The sequence below is a fragment of the Natator depressus genome, chromosome 1 (assembly GCF_965152275.1).
Source record: "Natator depressus isolate rNatDep1 chromosome 1, rNatDep2.hap1, whole genome shotgun sequence".
NCBI classification, from domain to species: domain Eukaryota; kingdom Metazoa; phylum Chordata; order Testudines; family Cheloniidae; genus Natator; species Natator depressus.
In genome coordinates this window covers 294196531-294214258 of record NC_134234.1, presented here as the reverse complement: position 1 = coordinate 294214258, position 17728 = coordinate 294196531, and the positions used below count along the sequence as shown (strand labels likewise).

Genomic DNA, 17728 nt, shown 5'->3' with positions numbered 1-17728 from the left:
ATATGATTAGGAATTGAAAAGCAAATGAACTAGCTTCTACATCTGTCTACAGTCAGTCCTCCAAGAACAATGAACAACATATGTTGGTGAATATCCCTTTTTTTTTTTAAATAAAAAACTGTACATTTGAAGTGAATTCTTGTTGATTTTTCAACAAGGCAAAAACTCTGTGGACTCCCATCTTTAAGGCATTTTAATGTATTTTAAGTAGATGATAGTTTCATTCAATGCCACTTTCTTTTCTTTTTAACATTTCTGGGTGAATTATAGTGCCAGGCACAGTATAGGCAGAAAGCTAATAGATATTAGAGTGGAGAGTGGGTGGGAGGAGGTATTGTTTCATGGTCTCTGTGTATATAATGTCTTCTGCAGTTTCCACAGTATGCATCCGATGAAGTGAGCTGTAGCTCACGAAAGCTCATGCTCAAATAAATTGGTTAGTCTCTAAGGTGCCACAAGTACTCCTTTTTCTTTTGCGAATACAGACTAACACGGCTGTTACTCTGAAACCAGATATTAGTTTGAGACCATCAAACTCAATTCACTTGTGAGTGAAGACTCCAGAGGTGAGAGAAGACTGTAGGTAATTCTATTGCATTTTTGTAGACTAATAGCATCACCTGAATGTCAATGCTGATATACAACCAGAAGTTTGATCATTAAGATTAACATCAGGTGAGTTATGTGGGGTTTTCTTTCATAGCCGAAGGCACACTGACCCTCCATCCACTCTTATGGATGAGATAACTCAGAGAAATGGAAGATGACAATATCATTACACAGGGATTTCATTCAGGTCTGGAGAACGCAGTGTTGGGGATGCTTGGGTTTATCTTTTTCACAGTACTATAGCAGCTTTCCTCATGTTTTCCAAGATAATTCAAATACTAACATATTACATACAGCAACTCCTGTCTCCTTTATAGTCTTCTTAAATAGCTGAGAATAGTCTGTTTACCTCACACAGCACGCACTGTAAAATAAAGGGAATAGACTACAAGGAAGGTCCCACAGATCTTGGTTAGTCCTTGTTTGATTTCATCCGTGGACATCAAACTTTGCATAATGAGGGCCACATGGGCAACTAATTGGTGATCAAATGAGGTTTATTGGAGTCACTTTTATCTTTAAAAAGAAAAAAGAAAAGGAGTACTTGTGGCACCTTAGAGACTAACCAGTTTATTTGAGCATGAGCTTTCGTGAGCTACAGCTCACTTCATCGGATGCATAGCATATCGTGGAAACTGCAGAAGACATTATATACACACAGAGACCATGAAACAAAACTTCCTCCCACCCCACTGTCCTGCTGGTAACAGCTTATCTAAAGTGATCATCAGGGAGCGCCATTTCCAGCACAAATCCAGGTTTTCTCACCCTTCCCCCCCCCCCCCCACAGACACACATACAAACTCACTCTCCTGCTGGTAATAGCCCATCCCTCTTTGAAACCTCTCTTTATAATGCGCATGATAATCAAGGTGGGTCATTTCCAGCACTAATCCAGGTTTTCTCACCACCCCCCCCCACACACACACACACACACCCCTCCAAAAACCACACACACAAACTCACTCTCCTGCTGGCAATAGCTCATCTTACAATGTGCACAGCAATAATCCAAGTTTAACCAGAACGTCTTGGGGGGGGGGTTTATAAAACCCCTCCAACGCATTATTAAGGATCTACAACCTATCCTGAAGGATGACCCAACACTCTCACAAATCTTGGGAGACAGGCCAGTCCTTGCCTACAGACAGCCCCCCAACCTGAAGCGAATACTCACCAACAACCACATACCACACAACAGAATCACTAACCCAGGAACCTATCCTTGCAACAAAGCCCGTTGCCAACTGTGCCCACATATCTATTCAGGGAACACCATCACAGGGCCTAACAACATCAGCCACACTATCAGAGGCTCGTTCACCTGCACATCCACCAATGTGATATATGCCATCATGTGCCAGCAATGCCCCTCTGCCATGTACATTGGTCAAACTGGACAGTCTCTACGTAAAAGAATAAATGGACACAAATCAGATGTTAAGAATTATAACATTCATAAACCAGTCGGAGAACACTTCAATCTCTCTGGTCACGCAATCACAGACATGAGGGTCGCTATCTTAAAGCAAAAAAACTTCAAATCCAGACTCCAGCGAGAAACTGCTGAATTGGAATTCATTTGCAAATTGGATACTATTAATTTGGGCTTGAATAGAGACTGGGAGTGGCTAAGTCATTATGCAAGGTAGCCTATCTCCCCTTGTTTTTTTCCTACAAACCCTGTTTTTCCTACAAACCCTGTAGCTCACGAAAGCTCATGCTCAAATAAACTGGTTAGTCTCTAAGATGCCACAAGTACTCCTTTTCTTTTTTCTTTTTACGAATACAGACTAACACGGCTGTTACTCTGAAACTTTTATCTTTGCTATGATAGTGCAGCCTGCAGCTACTACAGGTTCTGGCATGTAATGATCTGTCTTGAGCCACTCAGCTCAAGATACATGCTGAGACCGTGTGGACCAAATCCTCAGCTGGTATAAACTGACATTGGTATCACAGAGCTATGCCAATTTACGATAGCTGAGGGATCTGGTCCTTGGTCTCCATATATGCCTGTATCTGTATATTGATGGGGGCAGCTGTGTACAAGGAAGTGGGTATCATTTCTCCTGCAGTCCACACTTAGCTCCCTCCACATCTCTCCATGGAGGTATCTCAAAGATTTTGGTGATAACCAAGCAAACAGTCGGTGTATATTTGTGGTTTTACTTACTCTCACCTAAAACTGGTTTTTCAAAGCAATGTGTTCAGGCTGTGCACATGCAGATTTGCTTTTTACTTTTCCACCAGGAAGTTCCTACTACTAGCTTTGAAACTGAACCCCTGCAAAAGGAGATGGATTAACCAGGCTGGATATGGGAAAACCTTTTTATTCCACAAAATTATTAAAATCCTTTGCCCTCCAGCCTGTCCCCATTACTTTGCAGATGGATTAAATATTTTTGACAATGCAGTTTGGCACAATGAGGAAAATCCACTTCTTGTGCTGTGAAACAAACAAAGAAAGTGTGATATTTTTAGGGAAAAAATGCTTTGTATTTGAAACTTAATTTTTCTTAAGCAGCATTTTTAGGTAGTGTTGAATGGGCCTGTAAAATCTATACATTAAGGTATAGTTATTAGTATGATTGATTGTTTTTAACATAAAGGCAGAATTGCAGAGAGAAGTTGGAGAGAAAACAGGTTTTTACAGATGATTCATTTTTATTTTGATTATCCAAATGGGGATGGTTTGTGTGGTTCTGGACACCGAGTCGCACACAGAAATATAAAATGATTAAATGAAATAGCAATCAGCAGTGGCCTATAGGTATTGCCTGGTGAGAGAGAATACTGTAGCCCTCTAATTGGCTCTCTACAAGCATACAGTATGACTGATTTCAGCTGTAGTATTACCGGTCTTGCTTCCACCAGCACTATTATCTCAGAGTGACACTTCCATTACTCTGAACGGAGAAAGATGAACGTCACCTGTCAGGAGCTGGTTAATTGTGTTGCTAGATGTATGTTGCTAGGGCGCAGGTTGGACATTTATGAACATAACTGCTTCCTCTGATGTCCGCCATCCTTCAACGATCAATACAGCTCTTACAGTAAACGCATAATTGAGTGAAGGCACTTACCACTGAGGAGCTGAAGATGAGCCCATTGTGTGAGTTTCATTGTCCATACATTTCCCACAAATGAGCTGATATTTGCCCTTTATTGTGTGTTGCTTTGTGGAAATGGAAACTAATGTGCCACTTTCATTTGTTTTCTAGATAAATGGCCAAGATGTCCAGAATCGGGAGGAGGCGGTGGCATTGCTCTCCAGTGATGAATGCAAGAAAATTGTGTTGCTGGTTGCAAGACCAGAGATTCAGGTTAGGATAAATAGATGCATTGAGCCAGGAGCTTGGGTTATAGTGTACAGTCATTGTCATCCATAAGAAATGAACACTGAAAAACAGGATTGCAGAGGTTCATGAAAAAAAATGGGAAAAATATAATTAAAGATCTTTGCCAATCTGTAGCCTCAGGAAAAAAATAACATTATATTACTAGGAGTTTGTTTACCATTGTACTAGCTAAAAGATTCTTTGCAAGTAAATAAAATATACATACATATAAATACAGTTGATTATCTAGTACTAATGTGATACTTAACTAAATGTGAAGTGGAACTTCAAAAAGACATGTTTATTAGTTGATGATTCTTACTGATTTCTGGGACTAAATTCACACTCTTCCATGGTTTTCACCTGCTTGTGGCAGAATTGAAGTGGACTCTGGGTCAGGATTATTTTTTTAAGCAATGTTTCAGTAAACTCTCCAGTTAGATCTTGATAATGGGCATTTCATTACAATGCCATTCAGCAAACCTACTCCTACCTAACCGTTTTCAAGGGAAACTGGTCATATGAGATTTTTCATCAAGTACAAATTATTTAATAGGAAATAGATATTTTTGCCACACAGTTTTAAACTATACTTCTGGCTTCTAAACAAAACTGATGCCTTGCAAAGAAAATTTTTATATCTTTGCAGTGGGAGATGTCAGGCTAATCATCAAGGTAAAGGAGAGGGGGGAAAAGGATTATTTCTGCTTCCTTTTATATCCCACCACAAAGCAGAAAAGGACATTACATTGTCACTCTTCTCTCCATCTGTCAGCAGTCCAAGCAAAGTTGGTTATGTTACCATTTGTCTCTCATATTATTGATCTGATATTTTCAGACATGGTGACTACATATTCTTTACACATTAAATTGAATAAATGTAATTCAGTGTCACCCGGAATCCCAGCTTGAATCTGGAAGTTACTCAAGATCACATTTCAGCATATATTTCCTTTATGTCCTTAGCCATTCTAAACAGCTCCTAAAAAACTGGCTATATACTAAGGCAGAGTAAAACTATTCACCTCAGATTTAAATAGCTAGGTCAGGGATCAGCAACCTTTGGCATGCAGCCCGTCAGGGCAATCCACTGGCGGGCCGGGGCAGTTTGTTTACCTGCAGCCGTCCACAGGTTCGGCCGATCGCAGCTCCCACTGGCCGCGGTTTGCCATTCCAGGCCAATGGGGGCTGTGGGAAGCGGCGGCCAGCACATCCCGCAGCCCCTATTGGCCTGGAACATCAAACCGTGGCCAGTGGGAGCTGCGATTGGCCGAACCTGCGGACGCTGCAGGTAAACAAACTGCCCCGGCCCGCCAGCAGATTTCCCTGATGGGTCGTGTGCCCAAGGTTGCCGATCCCTGAGCTAGGTTATATCCCTTCTTGGTCTAGAGACCCTTCAGAAGCTTTTAAAAGATTTGTGTGAGGATTCTATTTTTTTTTTTTAATTTCATTTCAGTGAGGCTCTCGCAGGCAGAGGATCCACCTGCCAGACCCAGTTGTAGAAACCCAACAAAAGACCTGATCCCGCCTTCCTCAGAACTTGTCTTCGTAGAAATGTTATACCAGTACAAGCCAAGATGTGAGTTTAAACTGATCTAGTATACTGGTATAACTCCTCATGTGGACACTCTAATTCCAGTATATGAGGGCCAGTTTTCAGTTTAGCTTATGTCACATTGGAAGGGGTTTAAGCAAATTTGAAAATAGCCATTCTTATTCCAGAATAAGAGTGTCCACAAGGGGGGTTTATACTGGTATAATATATCGGTTTAACTATACCAGTATAATTATACTGGTATAACTGGAATGGTTTCATGTGTAGACAAGCCCTCACTAAGGCAAACACTCACCGGAGAAAAAAGGGCAGGATCAAGTCCTAATCTTTTAGAAAGAACTCTGTAATGGCAATATTTCAAGGACTGACTGCTCGGCACATCCAATAACTAACAAGACAAGCTTCTCTGACTAGTCAATATTGATTATTACTCAGTTAATATTAAAAACTGAGCATACAAGAAACACACACAAATAACCATGTGAAACAAATGTCTATGTGCACACATGCAAATGCATGAGTGCACATGTGCACTGGGGAGTATATTTATGTTTTTAAGAACCGTAAGAATTGCCATATTGGATCAGACCAGTCCAGTGCTCCATCTACTGCAGTATCCTTCCTTGGCCAGCACCAGATGTTTGCAAGGAAGGTTTAAAAATCCTCTGAAGGGCAATTGCAGAATGATCTGCCCATAGGGGAAATTTCTTCCTAATCCCAGGTAGTTAGTGGTTTGCTTGTGCTGTGAAACTTGGGAGTTTATATTCTTTATAAGGTCAAAGGTTTGACTATACATAACAGATAAAAGCATTTGGAAAACCATGAATGAAACCTCAACATTGATGTTCTAAGTAGATACCATAATATAGTAAAAAGTGCCACAGAATCTCCATCAACATTTTATAACTGTCTAATGTTTGGCTGGTTTGTGGAGGGATTTTTTGTTTGCTTGCTTGTTGTTTTAACCAATTAGTATCCATGGGCCAAAGGTCCATTGGCTTCAGTAGAGTTGTCCCTGCTTACAACACAAAAGAACTTAGTTCCATGTTGCATTGTTGCACACAATTACACTGTTTCTAGCTTCTGTGATGTCCATAACATTTTACAGGTAATTGGATTTTTGCTCATACTCTAGATTAGTTGTATTAATATTTTAATTTCTGCCCTTCCCCAGCTCTGTCACCTTCCTTCTCTGTTGCCTTTTTCTGCCCCTAAAACACTGCCATTGGCCGGCGTGCAACACTACTTCATTCCCCTTCTAGTGATAGTATTTTTCCTTTATTACCCCAGCATGCAATCTGGAAAGGGAACAGAAACACAAATGGAGACTTACTGTTGACACACACATGCACATAATACTGTGTATGTGTGTACAGCCACATCTCATTAACTTGACTGAAGTAATGGCCTCCATTTTCCTCTTTTTATAATACCCTCTTCAATGACTATGAAAATAATGTTTTAATTTAAAAAAAAAGTCAGTCAAAGAACAAAAAAGTTTAGTCATTGCATCAGTCAGTGCTCCCACCCCCTTTTCGTTTGTTATTTCATTCACGTGGAAGAGCAATAAGAGACATATGATAGAAACCCAGAGTGAGGGTGCTGTTGAGGTTCAGGCACTGGGACACAACCCTGGGGTCAAAGTTGTTAAAGGAAAGAGCCCGATTATCTCATGGTCCTATTCTTATCATTGCAGTTCTTTTAACATTGGGGCTCTTGGAGGTAATGAACAGGACAGCTCCAGGATTATATAGTATGCCTTTCATACATTTCGAAAGGAAATAATGCTCTGTGCTGTGCAATCTCCTTCATTAGGAGAGAAAATCAGTCATACTGTTTCAAGAAAGGATAAAAGGCCTAAGAGCCCCCGTTTTGTTTTGGGTTTTGTTTTGTTTTTAATCATCTTTTTCTTCTTTTTGGAGAGGTGAACTATAGGAGCCTGGTATTCTGAAGAGAATCATTATGATAAAAAGAACTAGTCAAACGTTGCCATTTGGGTTTACCCTATTTTAGCATGCATCCCCGCTAACATAATGCAATGTATTAATGTATTCTTTTGCAGCTGGAGGAGGGATGGCTTGATGATGAAAGGAATGAATTCTTAGAGGAGTTAAACTTGGAAATGTTGGAAGAACAGCATAATGAAGTAATGCAGTTCACAGCCAATGAGGTGGAGCAGGTAGGACTGACACTAAATGTATCATTGGAAATTTTGCTAGGTGTATTTTTCTATTAAGAGAGAATGAAATGCTACGTCAAAAAATTGAATCAAAGGCTTTTGTCATGAGGATGCGCTGAACTGCAATACAGTCTCAATAAGGAAACATTTTAGAAATAAATGTGTTGGCCGGATGTGAGAGGGTAAAATTTTAGCAGAATGTGAGAGGAGTAAAGCACCGATTCTGCATTTTCTCTGAGCTCTCAGCACAATATTACAAGCCCTTTTACATACAAGGTCTTGTGTATTGTCACTTTTATTTATGAATTATATCAGAGTCACCTGTCAAGGCCATAGCAAGGACAGGGCCCCATTGTGATAAACACAATACAGACATATTGTACAAGATATGGTACTTATATTGCTATATAAATTACTACCTTATAAAGTGTACTGCTACTATATAGTACTATGTATATTACAAGATGACAGTCTAGAAGTAGCTACCTGGAGAACAAATATTTGATTATGGACTCTTCAATCTAGGAAGCAAAAGTATAACACAATCCAGTGTCTGGAAGTTGAAGCTAGATAAATTCAGACTGGAAATAATTTTTTAACAGTGAGAGTAATTAAACATTGGAACAATATACCAAGGATCATGGTGGGTTTTCCATCACTGGACGTCTTGGAATCAATATTGGATGTTTTTCCAAAATATGTGCTCTAGTTCAAACAGGAATTATTTTGAGGAAGCTCTATGGCCAGTGTGATAAAGGATGTCAGACTAGATGTTTACAGAACAGACCTATTTTGAGAATCCCCTCTAGTTTGTCATTGAAGTAGGACCCTTCATTTTCCTTTTTTTTTTCCCCCTGAAAAATTCCCAGGTTTCGAAAAATCCAATATTTGGATTTTTCCAGTTTCCACCCAGATTTTTACTTGCTTAAAATTGCAGTCCCAGCTCCCCTCTTGCAGGCGCCCAGCTGGACAGCACAGCATGCCTGCATAGGGAAGGGAAACTATGCTTGGTTGATGCTGCAGCTGCACAGTGGAGGAACAAAATGGGCAGGGAGCCTGCTGAGCCCACCAACTGCTGCAGCGACAGGCACCAGGGAGCAGGAGGCTGCACCTGGGAGAACAGGCCCCTCCTGACCTTCCTCCCCCCCAAACCTTACCTGCCGATGAGTGCCAAGCACTCCTGTCCCATCCCATCCCTGTGCTACTGAAACCCCTTACATCAAGCTATCTGCACAAGTCATCTACAATAAACTCTTTATTTTAAAAAACTTGAATTTTTGTATTGGGGATTAGAGATAATGGTTTCATAAATAGTAAACTCTTACTTTTCTACTTTTCTCATGCCCCCCAGTATTAACCCTCATATTTACCCAGAGAACTGCAAAGTTAATTGTTCACACTAATTTTCACTTGTTTTTAAATTTTTGATAAACTCCTGGGATATTTAAAAAAAATAAAAAGTGGAAATGGACCTTACCTTTTAGTCATCCCACCAATTCCAGTCAAGGCTGGGGTATATCATCTTTAGCCATCAGGGGCAACTCTTCACACCACTGTCAGTCTCGCTTTCATCTTCGTAGGGTGACCGGGTAGTTCACTCTCCTGATTTGGAGCAGCAGCACCTACTATCCCCTGGATCTTTCTTATCTGATTGCTTTCAAACTTAAATAAGCACTCTGGGTTTTATGTTCCAAACGTATCGTGAGTTGTAAAATCAGAGTGGGAACCATGCCTGCATTCCAGCATGATTAGCCATTCTTGCAAGAATGAATCTTATCCAAGCTGAAACATAGAACCTTTAAAAGTTCACTTATTACTGGATTGTACACACTACTAGGTTGGGATTGTAATCATCTGCAGTTATTTTTGCATAAATGCAGCATACAGAGCCTTTTGGCCTTTCAAACAGAAGAAATTGGGAAGAAGACTGACACTGAACATTCTAAAAAACCAGAATCTTGAATTTTCAATAGACGATGGGTGGAATTTTCAAAAACGTCTAAGGGATTTAGCCGCCTAAGTTCTATTTTCAAAAGTGACTTAGACACTTAGAACCTGAGTCCCAGTGGTACTGTATAAATATGTTATGTCAGATACTGCATTAAGTATCTATATTATTTTCATTCTTCACAATGGAGAAAATGTTGGTATTTAAATTTTGCCAAATGTCAGTATTTTCAGTTTCTCTTGCTCAGAAAAGCTCTTACCTTAATAACCTTTGGATTCAATTTAGCTAGCAGGGGTAGAGAGATTGTTTCTTAATTTGAACTAGTTTATTCACAGTTGAGAAATGAATTGGAAGTTGAAAAAGGGGACAAGTTTGTCTTCCTTTTCCAATCAATGAATAAAAGCCAGGTAGGAGAGGATGAGATCTACTAATTCAAAAACTTAGAGGCATGGGGCCTGATTTTCAAAAGTATTTAGCCACCTAATGAAGAAGATAGGTGTCTAGTGGGATTTTCAAAACTGCTTAAGCAGGTTAGACACCTGATTCCCATTGATTTCAACTTCCATTGATTTCCATAGGAGCTAGGTGCCTTTTGAAAATCCCAGTAGGCACCTATCTGCATGTTTAAGCACCTAAAGACCTTTGAAAATCTGGTCTTCGGTCCCACTGGATTTAGGCTTCTAAGTGTCTAAGTCACTTGCAAAAATGGAGCCTAAATCATTTAACCACTTTAGAAAATTTTACCGAGTCTTAAAATGTCTTCCGTCACAGTAATGCATCAGATGAGTAAAGAAAGAAGTATTAAATGAACATTATAAACAAGAAATACATGATGGTGCAGTAAAAACAATATATTGGCATGCATTTGGAATGGTAACATTGCTTACATCTCAAAGAAGTGTGAACAAAGTCTTAATAGAGCAGTGCAGCCTGCCAGCATGTAATCTGCGTGCATGTCTCATGTCTTACAGTAAAAACAATTTTAGAAGTGCTTCAGTGTGATTTCAGATGTTATTGGTACTATTTTTCCTGTCCCTTCTTCCTGTAAAGGTAGGATTCCTTAGTTGCTATTAGTGTAACTGTAAAGACCTCTGGCAGAAAGAAAAACATATTTTTAAATTTTAGAAATCTCTAAATTTGCATTGAAACACTTCTCTGTTCATAATAATATTGCAATTTTAAGTTCCAGCACTCTGGGACCTTCCAAGAGATCCTGACCATGAAGGGTCATGAAATAGCAGACTTAAATTTGTCAGCTCTCCAGGACTGAATATCTTCTGTCCTACCCCTCAAACCAATTAAATTCTGGTGGGAGGATTCCACAATTAGTGTGGGTGGTGGGCAAGAAAGAAGGAAATATTTTTTGATGCAGATGAACCAGTTGGCAGACTGCAGATGAGGCTGTCACATGATGATGCATGTATTTCACCATCACATATATGGTGTTTGAGCGTCTGTATATTTGTGTGTTAAATATACAATGCCAGTATGAAGGATAACTGTTTCTTTAAGTCTTCACTGCTAGTGAGAAAGAACCACTAAAATTACTATGGATAGAGATGTCATCTCCTCAGAGACTTTGACAACCCTGTTGTGAATACTGCTTTCTATTGATCATGGGTTTTATTCTGAACTGAATATACTCTACCACACTTTACATTTATTTATCTATTTGTTTATTTCTATTTTTTATTGGGCCACCAGTTTCCACCATTTTCTACTAACAACTGAACAAAAGAGACTAGCTGAGGGGTTCATGATCCTGAAGCAGAAATGATGCAGTGTGTGTAGGGTGCATTTAATTATTTTTCATATCTTCCACTATCTATCAAGGTAGAAGAAAAACAGCAATTATTGTGAGAGCGACCTCTTCCATTCTGCTTCCTCTCATTGGTGCACTGTACCTCTTTCTCCCTTTACTATTACTAACCATTATGTTTAATTGTGTAATTACACCTCCTAAAGGAGAAAACACATTTGGCTGGTGCTGGGTGCACTTAGGCATACAGTGAGCATGCTATATAGATTGCACTTTGGATGATAGCGGTATAAGAGAAATAGCATACCCAGTTAGAAAACGAAAAAAGCCTGCACCCCTTCAGCGATGAGGTATCTAATGCTCTTTGCATTAAAGCACACAATAAATAGGTTAGGTACAATGAGCAGGGCATGAATTCAAAAGCAACTGCAAAAAGGCTTGACGTTATGTCCATGGCAGGCACTCAGTGTTGTTCTACTCTTAATGGTGAAAGGCTACGGGTTAGTATTGTGGAAAGTAGGTTTTAACTAGGAAACAAAAAGCCTTCCAAAGGATAGGTTAGGGGAAAGTCTGTTCAAGTTACCTGAACAAGTCCTAGAGTTCAGCTATCAGTCTTCCATTGACATAATGCTGAAAGCAGGTGATGGGAGAGGTAGAAGGGGCTAGGCAAGAATGGGCTAACCACTGTGTTGTCTTCAGCTGTGCCAGGGCAGTGTGCACAAAGATCGCTGGTATCCCAGCCCCAGTGTCCTCCTGCAAATAGGCCTCCTACTGCCATGCTGCATTGCACTGCTCACGGCTTAGGTGGTCTGCCTCATGTACTTTTTGATGTTATGTAGGCATTGCTGCTTGCTCCAGGTTTGAGAAGAATTCAGCTCCAATAGTTGTGGCCATAATCCAGAGCCAAAAGCTGCACTCCACCTGGTGCTCATTTTCTTTCAGCACCACACAGTGTTGGCTTTGCTGGGAAGAGGGATATTTATTTCCTGACTCTGGGCAATGTTTCAGTGACACAGGTGTGCTGTATTTCATCCACTTGTTTGCTCGCTCCTGGAGGAGCTTAGTGTGTTCTGTGCAGCCTACAGCATGATGCTCAGGAATATGTAAAAGCCATAAGCATGTAGGAATTTTCCTCAGCAATGATTTTCTGACAGAAAATGATGGGTTTTGCTGAGAAATTTTGATTTGCCATCAGGAAACGTGAAATGACAGCTCTCCGGCTGCTCGCTGGGAAGGCTTTTATCAATTTCCAACTGCAGGGAGAACGTGAAATGCAAGAGCCTTCCAGATAAACAGTCAGCAAGCTGAAAAGTGGAAATGCCTTTCTGTGAAAAAATTCATGTTTTTGGCTTTTCATGCTGAATCAGGCTGAATTTTTTTTCCAAAATGTTAAATCTTTCATGAAAAGGGATCTCCATTTTCCAGCCAGCTGTAGTAGAAATGGGATTTATTCATCATTTTCATTCATTCTTATAGATTAAATTAGCTGTTTAAGAAGGACAAGACTGAAAAATATTTTAATTTAATATGGTCTGTATTTTCTATTAATTTTGGTTCACTTATTTTCTTAGCCAAAAAAGCACGAGGAGGAGGACGGCACAACGGACACTGCAACCTCGTCATCCAATAACCATGAGAAGGACAGTGGAGTGGGGCCTACAGATGAGAGTCTACGTAATGATGAGAGCTCAGAGCAGGAGAATGCACCCGATGAGCAGAACAAAACGACCCTGCAGAGCACCCGGGAGCTGGGGCAGAGCCAGGATACGTTAGGAAGCATTGAACTCCAGTGCAATGAAAGCTTTGTGTCTGGGGAATACATTGAATCTGATTTCATTGGAAACCAAGATGAGGAGTGTGAAAGGTTTCGGCAGCTGCTGGAGCTTAAGTGCAAGATTAGAAACCATGGAGAGTATGATCTGTATTACTCGAGCAGTACGATACAGTGTAACAGAAGGGAGCAAGATGGGGTGGAGCATGAGCTACAGTTACTCAATGAGGAACTGAGAAATATTGAGCTTGAGTGTCAGACTATAATGCAGGCTCATAGGCTTCAAAAAGTGAAGGATCAGTATGGAGACATTTGGGCATTACATGATGGAGGATTCAGGAATTATAACACCAGCATAGATGTACAAAGAGGTAAACTGGATGACATCATAGAGCACCCAGAGAAATCTGACAAAGACAGCTCCAGTGCTTACAACACAGCAGAAAGCTGCAGGAGCACTCCACTGACTGTGGAGCAGTCGCCTGATAGCTCGCTCCAGAGAATGATCAGCATCACCAACAGGAAAAACCTGAGAAGCACAATTGTAGCTAATCAGCTGTGTACTGGACAGAGTGGGAGGGAGGTAACCCCATCCAAAACCAAAACCACTGAGCAAAACAGCACTGTTGAAGAGAAGGAAACCATTGCAGAAAGTAGTAAATTCACAGAGCAGGAGAAGCAAAGTACTGAGCACATTCCTTACCTGTCTCCGTATCATAGCTCTTCATACAGGTATGGGAATATACCTGCTCATGCAAAGCACTATCAAAGCTATATGCAGCTGATCCAACAGAAATCTGCAGTGGAGTATGCCCAAAGTCAGCTCAGTCTAGTGAGCATGTGCAAAGATTCACAGAAGTGTTCAGAGCCCAAAATGGAATGGAAAGTGAAAATAAGGAGTGATGGAACAAGGTATATTACTAAGAGACCAGTGCGAGACAGAATCCTGAAGGAACGTGCCTTAAAGATTAAAGAGGAGCGCAGTGGGATGACGACAGATGATGATACAATGAGCGAAATGAAGATGGGTCGTTACTGGAGCAAAGAGGAGCGGAAGCAGCATTTGGTGCGAGCCAAGGAGCAGAGGCGGCGGCGAGAGTTCATGATGCGGAGCAGGTTAGAGTGTCTTAAGGAAAGTCCACAGAGCGGCAGCGAGGGCAAAAAAGAAATTAACATTCTTGAACTTAGTCACAAAAAGATGATGAAAAAAAGAAACAAGAAAATCTTGGACAGCTGGATGACAATCCAAGAACTGATGACACACGGTGCTAAGTCTCCAGATGGGACAAGAGTGCACAATGCCTTTTTATCGGTTACTACTGTATGAACACGTCTGTTTCAAAGAGTATACTACCAGTTTAGGTAGAGTACGATTGCCTCGTTCAAGGTGGCATTTTTATATATTTTGTGACTGTTTATAGTTTGACCTTTTTTGTAAGCAAAATTACTTGATAATTTTTCAGTTTTTTTTCACATAATGGTACCTTCTTTAGCTGGCAATCTTTCTTTACTCTGCAATATATTCATAATATTCATTTCTATAAAAAAGGAAAAAGACAATAAAAAAGTGAAGGAGACAATTAATTTCTTATCCTAATGTATGTATTGTAAGTTAAGATCTGGATTTATTTCTCTAGTTTTCTTTTTTCTACTTTAGTAACAATACAATACCAAAACAAAATGCTTTATATGGTACCCTTACTTACTGGCATAACAAGCAGTTAAACTTTTACATCTTATATTGCATCTGTTAATAAGTCATGTGCTACATCTTGTTGTACAGCTAAGAATGACCTTTTTCCAACAACCCATTGTACAGTACATTTAACCCGTAAATTGCAATTGTATTTGTCCAAGTAAAGTGTAAGTGGGCAATTCTCCCATGGTATGTAGTGGCATTGGTCATGTAGCTAGCTAATATGTGATAATTGTGAAGATCAAAGAGGAATAAATTATTGCTTATCTTTAAGAAAAATTATCAAGAGTTCTTTGATTTTAATTGTTCGCTTGATTACAGAATGAATTATTTCCACATACATGATTTTTGAAGGATATATGAAAATTTCAAGGACACAGGGCACAATTCATTATGATAGTTATAGATTAGACAAGTTTCCTTCTGACTTCATTCCATTATAAATTATGTTAAATGGACCTGATCCTGCATTTCTTATTCATGCAGAAGTCAGAATGGGAGTTTTACCTGAGTAAGAACACACAGGAGCAAGCCCATATTTTTGCTGTCTTCCCTGACCTGTTACTAGTAAAGGTTGAACATCTCTAGTCCAGCACTTTCTGGTCTGGCAACATTTGTGGTCTGGCATGATTTTATTTTATGTTTTTTATGCTTTATCTACTTGGTTCCTTGTGCCAAGACAGTAAAATTGTGTAACAACACTAACACTTTGTTATGAAGAGAGCCAGTAAGCCTTGGCTAGGTGGCATTGCAAGCGTTGTTCTGTTTATTCACCTCGGCAAGATAAAAATAAAAAGAAACCCGCTCTCTACATATTGACCTCCCGTGGTTCGGCAAATTCTCTGGTTCGGCACCAGTCAGGTCCCGAGGGTGCCAGACTAGAGAGGTTCAACCTGTATTAATTTTAGTTACTTTTCAAGCACTGTCTGTGTTTGGTGCTTTACAAACAGATATGTCATGGCCAGTCCCCAAGAGAGCTTACAAGCTATACTCTACAGAAACCAAACATGGAAGACACAAATAGATCACAGCGCTATCTTGAGCCAGAGCTGACTTATGAATCTGGCAGAGGTTGTTATTTTAAATATTTCACCGAAAACGGGTGGTATGAAATAAAAACGAGAATTATTTGCTGCTCTACGCTGTGCCTCCAAAGGACCAGCAAACCAAAACTGAGGATATCAGCTGAAAAGGGGGCTTCCCAATGTAACTGAATGTCAGTGAGGAAATAAATGAAAGATGTTTATTAAAATAAGGACTGAAGGGTGACCTGTAAAGAGGTGTTTTAAATTGGGCTGTGCTCTTTGTTTATTCTTTATGGTTTATAAAAAGGGCTTTGAAAGTTGGGCATTTTTAAAATTTGATTTTTCCTGCTTGCTTTTTTACTTTAGAAATATCAGGCATTTCTACTCCCTGCTTTGCTGGGGGACCCCTAAAGAATACTGAGATGTATGTTTTGAGTCACAGCACCTTAATTGAAGGAGTAACGTTCCTGAATCTTTAACAAAATGTCTTATATTCAAAATGTTATTTACTCACAGAAGTTATTAACAAAGGGCAAAAACAAACACAAAATAGTTTTCAACAGTCTGACTAAAAATCCTTTGTCTCCCAGTTGCTCAGATTTCACTCTTTTAGCTCATATGTCATAATTTCACTAGTTCTCCAAGGGCATGTCTACACTAAAAACTTAAGTCGACATATATTAGGTTGACTTACAGCCACCGCAGTAATTACTGAAACAGTTGATGTCACACTACCCTCCTTCAGTCGGTGGTGTGCATCCTTACCAGCCGCTCTTCCACTGATCTAAGAGGGGCAGTGTGGGGAGCTGAGAGCCTGGTCCCCGCTCCCTGCCAGCTCTCCCTGCTCCCTGCTGGGAGTCCGGCTCCCCCACCTGGCTCTTGGCTCCCTGCTCCCCACTGGGAGCATGACGGGCTTCCGGCTCTGCATTCCCCACTGGGAGCACAGTTGTCTCCTGGGCTCCCAGCCGGCTGCTCCCCTTCTCCCACTCTCAGTTCCCTGCCTCCACTCAGGAGCCCGACTGCCCATCGCCAGCTCTCCTCTCCCTGCTACCCAGTGGGACCGGGGCAGCTGCCTGGAATCTCACCTCTCTGCCAGGAGCGAGGAAGCCTGGCTCTGAGCAGGGAGGACTTTCTGGAGCCATCTGCAGGAGCAAGGCTGTAGTGTAGACACTGGCATAGTTAGATTGACATAAGCTGCCTTACGTCAACCTAACTGTATAGTGTAGACCAAGGCTAAATCATCATGGGGCTTGTTTACACTACCGTGCGGGGTCGATGTAAGGTATGCAACTTTAGCTTCATGAATAGCATAGCTGAAGTCAACGTACTTAGATCTACATACCGCGGTGCCTTCACTGTGGTAAGTTGACAGCTGACACTCTCCCATCGACTCCTTGTGCTGCTTATTCTGGTGGAGTACCGGAGTCGACAGGAGAGCGCTCAGCAGTCGATTTATTGCGTCTATACTAGACGCGATAAATCAACCCCCGCTGGACCGATCGCTGCCCGCTGATCCGGCGGGTAGTGTAGACAAGCCCATAGAGTCTCCAGCCTAGACAGGACCTGAATTACTAACATAAAGAACAAGCAGACAAAATTTTAAAAATAACCCTTTCAGATCTTCTTTATTCATCAAAAAGAAGAAAAATAAAGCCTCATCTAGTTTGTTTTCCCCTTGCAGATCACCTTTAAAATATATAGAAACTATGTTGATTCTTCTACCATACTTGGTGGACCTACAGACAATGGGAAAAATTTTCCAAAGCACCTAAATGATTTAGCAGATTATAATTCTGCTTTAAAGAGCTCCTAAATCACTTGGGAGTGGCCCAAATGAGACTTACA

The 17728-nt window shown here is 40.6% G+C and overlaps 1 protein-coding gene across 4 annotated transcripts in view; it reads left to right on the top strand.

Moving 5' to 3' along the window:
• The window catches only part of PDZRN4 (PDZ domain containing ring finger 4), a 390282-nt gene extending 373391 nt beyond the window's left edge, over nt 1–16891 (top strand). For all 4 annotated transcript variants that reach the window (XM_074942197.1, XM_074942199.1, XM_074942200.1 and 1 more), the window contains 3 exons: nt 3834–3935; nt 7568–7684; nt 12963–16891. In XM_074942197.1, the coding sequence (XP_074798298.1) occupies nt 3834–3935; nt 7568–7684; nt 12963–14489 (1746 nt within the window). In that variant the 3' untranslated portion in view covers nt 14490–16891. The remainder of the gene's footprint in view (nt 1–3833; nt 3936–7567; nt 7685–12962) is intronic.
• The last annotated feature ends 837 nt before the right edge of the window (nt 16892–17728 follow it).